We start from the raw sequence: 9374 nt of genomic DNA, 5'->3' as shown, positions 1-9374 counted from the left end.
CCCAAATTCTAATTTTAAAGAACGTTACAATTTTACAGAATCATACAAAACATTATGAATTTAAATTAATTACAGCGTGCTAATATGTAAAAGAGAAAAGAGAGATAAAGAGGAACTAACATTTGAAGATCTTTTTCTTCACGTGAATCCTCTTCGATCTGGAACAATCATGATAAAAAAAACATAAGCCAAAATGGTCACAAACTCAAAACCCTAATTTGGACACCACCAATTAGAGCCTTTTGTATTATATATATACATATAATATAATTATATGTTATATCATATATAACATATAACCTTGGTTTAATATTGTATTTAATTCTCTTGACAAAAATATTTATATAAATCCTATTTATATTAAATTTAATTATATGAATTCAATTCACATCATTAATATTTGAATCATATTCAAATATTTATTTCCTCTCAAATAAACTTTATAATGTATCAAATATGTTATAGTAATTATATCATATACAATTAAATTAAATTAATTATATCACAAATAATTAATTACTTCAATTAATTTGAACAATTCAAATTAATCCAAAATCGATCCTCATTTAATCTATGTAGAGCTACAGAGAGAACCTTATGGACCTCTAGCTTGAAGCTCCAATGGTACTTGAATAATTAATTAAACTCCTTTAATTATATTATTCAACATCCATTAACCGTCGGGCATTCCACTAAAGATCGACAGCTGCACTCTTCGCACTACATATATATTTATGTGTCTGTTGGATATAACTAGTCAACAACGCGATGGCCCTTAAAAAATTGCTCATAAGAACAACTAGGCCAAAATTATCGTTTTGCTCCTGTAGTTACATCTAACTCAAGTACCACTCATCCCTCTAATGAACAATACGTCATAGTTCAACTATAACCAAACCCCTCTCGAGGTAGGAGAGGGTGTGACATCACAATTTTCAAGCCCCAGAATCAGCCCTTAAGGGAGCAATTTATCTATTTTTTCTGACGTTGGGGAAGGAGTGAATTCTATTTTGTGTAGCTATGCTCTTAGCTCCCCAATTAGACGAATCCACAAAATGGTAGGCTTGTTAAGTCGACGATCTGACCACTCTCACCCATTAAAATCAAAGAACTGCCTTCATAGACAGGAGTTCACGACTCACTCAGGATTCATGTCATGTCACCTATGGTCATCCTGGTGAAATGTAAGCCTCTATTATGAATGGTGTTATATAATGAGACTAGTCATTTCGTGGTCCAGTCTTATACAAACTTCTTTGTATAAAATACCTACGCTCACATGTCTCCACATGAATGAACAGAATCAGATCATTTGTAACACTTTACAAGAATTATAATATTTAAAAAGCAGGTCGTACTCGTAGTGTCACTAGGATAAGGTATCCAGTCTTATTCATCTACTATAGACCATTTAGGTTGTCACTTAAACATAATCCACCTGTATGTCTCTACACATATGTTTAAGCTATAGATGATAACATTGGATGTTAGTTTATTGGTTTGTGGGTTTAATACTACTAAATGTCAAATAAAATATTTTATATTTTATTAAATAAATAAAATGTTGTACAATACAATTACAAACTACAGGACCCTACGAGATTTAGGGCATCAACGCCAACAAATATAATGTATGTTGATACATTATAATGTATATTGATACATTGAATAATGTAATGTATGTTGATACATTATAATTATATGAAAGAGATAAATATTTGAATATGATTTAAGTATATATTATATGAATGAGATTCATATAAAAACTATATGTTAAAATTAATGTGAATATGATTCATATTAAATCTATATAGTTTGATGAGAAGTTATTATTTGGATATGATTCAAATATTATTATATCAACATGATTCATATAAAAACAATAGATTAAAATTAATATGAATATGATTCATATTAATATTATAGTCATACAAGAATTATAAACTATAAGCTATATATTATATAAGATATAATATATGATATTTAATAATATTAATGTAATATAATTAAGTTTTGGATTTTTGAAATTCAAATTATCTCATTGGAAGTTATTGAAGGAGTTATTTTATATGGTTCATTAACTTAGTGTTAGCTCGAAATTTATGTGGTTCACTAATAACGTGTTAGCTATGTCCACGGCTAGTAGAAGAACAATTTATTTACTATTGAGAGAATAATATAGATTACAGAGTCCACGTTCAATAATTAGAGAGTTTATATAGTGTATTTGTCTAAACCTTAGAGTCAAAATTGTAAATAATATAGAAATGACAAAATGCTTAAATAACTTGGTTTCGAACTTAGTGGTTCGAAGCCTCGTATAAACATTCCAACAAACTATTTGAATCTAGATAGACTAAGACTATAGGATGTGGGGTTGTTTGGGGCGTTGAGATAATATAGGATGTAGGAAATTCTGATGTCTGGAGATGTCTGATTGAATAAGAACGCAAGCACTGAGATGATATACAATATACGGAAGGGAAATGATGGTGAGATACGACACATGTTCCGAAAATGGGTCCACAAACAATTAAAATCGATGAAATAGGATAATGAACCTCCAAACACTAAGATGATATAGGATGGGGATATACCAAACAACTCCTAAAATTGTAATTTAATTATAAGTTATGCGAAAGCATCGTCTTCCCTAATTTTCCCTCAAAGCTCTGTTTCTTCTGCTTTGTAAAGTGAGCAGTGAGCACTACTGAAATGCTGAGAAGACAACCCAGCAAGATCGAGGTCAAAATCGAAGACAAGGAAGAACTCGAACAGACTCGCAAACGCGCCGCCGCAACCACCACCACCACCGACGCGACCTCTGCCGCCGCCTCCCTCCTTCATAACATCAACCGCAACAAAGATCAGACCTCCAAAGCCCAGCGCCTTGGCATCTCCTCTTGAAACAATCGAAATGGAGGTGGAGGTGAAGCTTCGCCTTCCTGATACCGTTTCTCATGGTCAGGTATCAACCCTTCTTTCGCCATTCCATGTTAAGACCCATCGTCAAGAGAATTTCTTCTTTGACGGCTTGTCCGATGAGCTCTCGGCTCGGCGAGCGGTTCTCCGTATCCGATTCTACGACGGGGATGCTCGTTGTGTGATCTGTCTTAAAGCCAGAGCGGTTCTGGTTGACGGCGTTAGTCGAGTCGAGGAAGACGAAGAGGAATTGGAGCCGTCTGTTGGCCGGGCCTGCGTGGAGGATCCACATAGGTTGAAAGAAGTGGAGTCTAGGATTATGAGAAGGGTTAAAGATGAATTTGGGGATTCTGGATTTGTGGGGTTAGGAGGGTTTAGGAATGTGAGGGATGTGTTTGAATGGAATGGATTGAAGTTGGAACTGGATGAGACTGGTTTTGAATTTGGGACTTTGTATGAGATTGAGTGCGAAAGCAATGATCCAGATGCAGCCAAGAAAATGCTCGAGGACCTACTGAAGGAGAATGGAATTGCGTACTCGTACTCTGAAGCTTCAAAGTTTGCGATTTTTCGATCTGGGAAGCTGCCATAGTAGAGAGTAAGTGATCTTTTGGTTGATGGTTTTTATGTGAGGCGTACCTTTCTCTTCTTTTGTCTGAATTTCTTATGTACTTCTCTTCTTTTGGTTTTGAATTTTACCATTAAACTATTTCGAACTTGTTCAAGTAATGGCATCTGGTATTTGGTAAAAACATAACCAGATTTTGCAGGGACAGAAAAACTCAAGCAATTATGCCATGCCTTATTGTTTGAATTAGGAACGGGGGTGCATTTTGATCCCATCGTCTTGGTGGAGGATAGTTCAAGAATCAATAACAAGCATCCTAGATCAAATATTGTCGATCCAAATAGCTAAAAACATACTTCTTTTCTGTTCAGATATTGTTCCATATGATACATTTTGGTTGGTCATTTTTTTGCAAGCTGTTAATCTTTGAATGAAGTTCTCGAGCAGTTGAGCTTATTTGCTCCTATGTCTGAATTGCCTTACTATTTCAATTACGAACAAGGGGTGCATTTTTATCCTATCAGCTTGTTGGAGGATAGTTCAGGAATCAATAACAAGAAAGCCTAGAACAAATTATGTCAATCCCAAGGGCCAAAGGCCCAAAACTATAATTCTTATAATCCTTTTCTTTAACATATTGTTCCTGTGGCACATTTTTGGCTGGTCATTTTTTTTACCAGTAGTTAGTTTTTGAATGAAAAGGTTATCGAGCTTGTCTGAATTGCCTGACCTCGACAAACAAGAATAGTAAAAGACAACCGAAATACCGGCAATGGAAGAGTGAAGCATTGAATGAGATGTTTGGTACTTGCCCTGTCCGACTTTTAAGCATTGGAGTTTATTTTGACTAACATCACATTGTTGGTTCTCAGTTCTTGCCTTGCAAGTATGTTGTAGTCCTTGTCTTCTCCTTTAATATTATCGTTTGTGGAGGTTGGGGAGTGCCAATATGGAGCAAGTAAGATTGGACAACTTCCAAATAAAATTTCCGCAGCTACCCTTCCCACGTTTTTACCTGAAAAAACCATATCTTCCCACTCCATCCCTGAGTAGCACATTTTTTTATATACAGTATTTAAAAAGCCCTCTCAGGCACGCAACTAGGCCTAAGGCGCATGTCTGACGCCTCACCTGCCTTGGAAAGGTGAAGCTCACAAAATAAGGCGCATACCTGTTGTGAAGCCCCAAGGCTCAAATCCCTAGGCCTTGGGCTTTTTCATTATTTAAAAAAAAAAAGTAATAATTAAGGGTTTTCCTTTTTTATTAACAAAAAAAAAATCAACTTTACTTAACCTAAGTGTAAAATTTCTTGTATCTGGGGTCTTTTTTTTCTATATTTTCACTTCAACTATGTTCTCTTTTTAATGTAATATTTTTATATATAGTGCACCTCACAGAAAGAGTGAAAAAAAAAAAAAAAAAAAAAAAGCCCACACCTTGCGCCTTGACACCGGAAGGCCGTTGTGCCTTGGGCATTTGAAAACACTGTTTATATTTATAACTGCCACTCTGATAACAATAGTCTTCATCCACTCACTGATTCTCGTGATTCAGTTTCTGTGTGATAAGATGATGACTAACTTGTTCATCTACCCTGTTATCTCAAAGATGCAATTGTTAGTTTGATACGTTAGGGATTCAGTTTCCTTCTGAATTCAGTTCTTCCCTTCACCTCTGAGAACTTAACGTGGCAAGGCAAAAGATTAGTCTGATTTCTTCAAGGGTCCAGTATTTACTGCTTGTTAAGCTAGTTCATCTCCATATTTACTCATTTTTTTTCCTTTATTGGCTTTCTTTGGCTTTAGCATATGAAAGTTTCCCAGCCCGTTTTTCTTACTATGATATCAGTGATGGCTGCTTCTTCTGATACGTAGAACTTTTGTTAAAACATCTCCATATTTACGCATTTGCAGACATTTTTGGTCTATAGTTGTCTACATTTGGTTAATGAGATTTGCTTGTTTCTTCTCAATGTTGATTTCTTTTCAAGTCCTGATAATTTTTTTTTTTTTTTTTGGTTGGATTGATCTTAAACCTGGCAATGCATATCTAAAAAGTGCATTCCTGTTTTCATTTCTTTAGGATATCGATCATGTGGCTTCCAAGGGAACCATGAGTTGAGAGATCTTGGCGGCCAAGCAAATGGAGAGACAGAACCAAGAAGGCACCATTGTTTTCTTCATCAAGTCTCTAAAAGTACATTCTGCTGTTTCACTATTTATCAGTATTGCACATTGGAAAACACCATATACTGACTATTGATATGCTGATATTTCTAATAAGCTTTTCTGCACTGCCTGTGGATGAAATGGTTTGGTTTAGTTGAATCCTCGTTGACAGTTATTTATTAGTTGAAAAAACTGGAGAACTGATTTGTGATTGCCAAAATCTGTTTCTACCTGGGATCAATCCACCCTAATTATATTTGCTACCATGATTTAAATGTTAAGGATTTCATTGTTACATTTCTGAGAATATCAAGACTGAGTTCTTCCAAAACAGAAGTATAATAAGTATAATTATACAGGACAAAATTTGAAACAAACAAACAAAAAAAGAAAGAAAAAAAAAACCCAATTTTGTAAAGTATAATGATTAGAGGAGAAATATAGTTTTAGGAAAATTTGAATGGTTAGCTATATATTTTTAAAAATAATTCTAAATATGGATATTTATAGAAGTAATCACAAATGTTGCATTTTTTTTTTTAAAAAAAATCACAGATAGAAAAATGTCAAACGTCAAATTATTTATAAAAATAGCAAAAAAAACACCTCTATTACTTCTATGAAAGAAAATTAAATTTTGTTATTTTATATAAACGATTTCTTTTATTTTTCTATTTTTGAAAATCTCAAAAGAAAAAAAACTAAATAAAAATATCTGTAACTTTAAGATTTTGAAATTTTAGAAAGAAAACAATGGTGGCAGTTGACGAAATAGGAGGTTCTTACGGTAAGTGAAATCAAATTTGAAAAAGGTAGAACCGAGTCTTGAATCTTGACCAATGCCTCTTCAATTTTAAGTACTTTTAAAATAAAAACTATAAACTATTAAAAAAAATGGCCCGGTCTATTCAACATTTCTTTTTCTTATTTGGCCACTTAAATCAATTCATTCAAATGAACATTTTTACAGCTACCAATTTTTTTAAAAAAATAAAATAAAACTATCGTATTCTCAGGTGAAATGTTAGTTATCAAACAACCTGGTCAAACCCACAATCCCAAACGATAAATTGTAAAAATATCAAGTGCTTTTTAGCCAAATAAATTGTGATATATTGTGGATCCACAACATAAATTTAGGAAGTTCATTAATAACAAGGTCAACAATCTTCTACCCCTACATGCCAAGGCTGACTAGCTAAATTCCCCTCACTAATTATTTCAAACTCCAGACACAATGGGGAAGTGAACTGATAACAGAAAAAGTAAAGAACCAATCAACATTTTCACTTTCTTCTCTTGGCTGGTGGTTCAAGTGTTTCCTCGTCATCATCTTCATCCTCATCGTCTTCATCCTCTTCTTCATCATCGTCGTCATCATCTCCATCGTCGTCGTCATCGTCGTCGTCCTCCTCCTCCTCGACACCTTCAATTCTTCCATTACCACTTGCTTCAGGGTCATCCTCCTGATCACCCTCATCCCCTTCTTCAGCCGAGAAATCTTCGTCGTCGTCGTCGTCATCGTCATCTTGATCATTTGTATCATCATCATCATCTTCTCCGTCATCTTCCTCATCTCCTCCAGCCCTTCCATTGCCACTCGCTTCAGGGTCATCTTCTAGATCACCGTCATCCCCTTCTTCGGCTGAGAAATCTTCGACATCTTCCCCACCATCCTGGTCATTTGCATCATCATCATCAACTTCATCCCCATCTTTATCATCCTCTGTTTCACTCCCATCTACATTTTCTTCACCAGGACTATTCTTTGCGTGAAGTTCTTCAAAAGGAAAGCTGGGAGAGAAGTAAAAATCAGTAATCTCAGAACCAACTAAGAATAGAAAGTAAAAAGACAAACGAAATGAAACATTAATTACCTTCTTCCAATTGCAGTGAATCCTGGTGGAGCATTGACATCATTTAACAGAGCTCCTGCCTGAAGAAAACTTAATTATGTTGGAAAATGAATTGAGATTTAAAAATCTTGTTCATTGCATTCAATTAACATCAGACACTGTTACTTCAACAAGATTAGGAAACTGCACACTGGATGATACTATGATAAATTACACTAATCAGTTGAGGCAGGCATCAGATATAATAACAAATTTCCAAATACGGCTCACAGAAGAGTACAATCAGAATCAAATTCAGACCTAGAAGAAAAGGAAAAAATGAAAAGTCTTATAAGATGAGGTTTAAAGAAACATAATATATGGAAATCATGTGAAATTTGCCGATCCCCCTTCCTGCAGCAGGTCGATTCGACGATATGTTAGAAAAGGAAAATCTTAAAGATTCCGACATGACTTTATTTTACTTCCGTTGATTGCAAGAACAAAAAAAAAAGAGATTGCCCACAAACAATCAGAGAGCATAACCTGTATTGACCAGACAATAAATTCTAACATACGGGAAAATGAACTTACAACCAAAGCGCCAAGGTTCGCTAAAACATGACAAACAAAAGGCACAAGAGGTAGATAAAATATTTAATGTGGCTGCAGTACACTCAAAGTCGGATAATAAAAATGGATATTTTATAGATACCAAAGTACACCAAAGTCTAAAAGAACCAGATGCAACATTGGCCATTCCACAATCCACACAAATAGTAAAAGCGAATTCTGTGCTCGACCCATCAAAATGGACCTTATAAATATAACCTCCAAATTCTCATTTCTAACGTACCATCCCCCAATAAGCGGGATTTTTCCAATTTTTCCTTGTAATATGGAGTACGATATAAAGCCTGAGAAAGAAGGCTTCTTCATTGTCTCACAATTTGAAAAGAAGTTAAAAACATAGCCCCCCATCCAAATTAACCCACTAGAGACTAGAACAAACACTTCTATCGGTCTCCATAAACAAGTCGATGCTCAACATGTCCAGCTAAAACTTCACATCAGTAGCAATTACAAGTAACAAATGGGGATAAAAAAACAAACAAGTAACCACATCCAAAGGCAAAAAGCTTGTAAGCTGCAAAAACCAGTAAAGAGGGAGAAAAGAAATGAACAAAGTCAACACAAAAAATGCAGAGAACCACTAAATTCGAGCTTGAAGAAGTAAAAATCAGGGCGAAGAAGTAGTAGAAACCAAAAAACAAACAAAACCCATCAAATAAAAAGGTGAAAGGAAAGGCTCACCGTGGTAAAAAACCAAGCAAGAGAGTTAGCAGCAGTGAGAAGTGTCTCCACCGTTAAAGCTTCCAAAACAGAACGAAGCCACAAAGAGGAGTCGTCCAAGCAGTAACCCACTCTGTCTAACTCCATGGCGGCGAAAAGAACAAGCTCAAAGTGAAGGGAAAAGCAAGGGAGAACGAAGAGAAAGAAAAAGGGTAGTTGCAGAAAGAGAGCGGGACCTGGAAGAAGAAGAAGATGGGGGAGAAAGCGAATGGTTTTTTCTGGAAAATTGGGAGAGAAAAGATGGGTTTAGTGGTCCGGTTAGAGTAAACCCTAGGGTTTGGTCCGATTAGGGCTTTGTTTTCGTTGGCATCTGAAAGAGAAAATAATAATTTGTTTTAAAAAATAAATTAAAAAAAGGGAGAAAAAAACAAATATTAAATAATAGAAAGAGATGATCCTCCAATCAAAATTATCTATCTCTTTTTTTTAGGGTTTCTTTTTGCTTTCAAATTTTCGGATCCGGATATTTTATGTGTTGGATCTGGGTTCAGATCCGACCCGACCCGTCCAGTGGAATTCAAATTTACT

The 9374-nt window shown here is 35.1% G+C and overlaps 2 protein-coding genes across 2 annotated transcripts; one reads left to right on the top strand and one right to left on the bottom strand.

Annotated features, from left to right (window-relative positions):
• Positions 1–2634: 2634 nt before the first annotated feature.
• LOC120079317 (triphosphate tunnel metalloenzyme 3) lies at positions 2635–5799 on the top strand. Its single transcript, XM_039033469.1, has 2 exons — positions 2635–3520; positions 5573–5799. Exon 1 carries the CDS (start codon positions 2918–2920, stop codon positions 3512–3514), a length of 597 nt encoding a protein of 198 aa, XP_038889397.1. The 5' UTR covers positions 2635–2917; the 3' UTR covers positions 3515–3520; positions 5573–5799.
• A 929-nt stretch (positions 5800–6728) lies between these two features.
• Positions 6729–9142, bottom strand: LOC120080558 (prostatic spermine-binding protein-like). Its single transcript, XM_039035256.1, has 3 exons — positions 8808–9142; positions 7536–7594; positions 6729–7452 (listed from the first exon to the last, which is right to left on the bottom strand). The coding sequence occupies exons 1-3, from the start codon at positions 8931–8933 to the stop codon at positions 6945–6947; spliced, it is 693 nt and encodes a 230-aa protein (XP_038891184.1). The 5' UTR covers positions 8934–9142; the 3' UTR covers positions 6729–6944.
• Positions 9143–9374: the final 232 nt, after the last annotated feature.

The sequence above is a fragment of the Benincasa hispida genome, chromosome 6, assembly GCF_009727055.1.
Source record: "Benincasa hispida cultivar B227 chromosome 6, ASM972705v1, whole genome shotgun sequence".
In the NCBI taxonomy this organism is placed as follows: Eukaryota; Viridiplantae; Streptophyta; class Magnoliopsida; order Cucurbitales; family Cucurbitaceae; genus Benincasa; species Benincasa hispida.
This window is presented reverse-complemented; position numbering and strand designations above follow the sequence as displayed.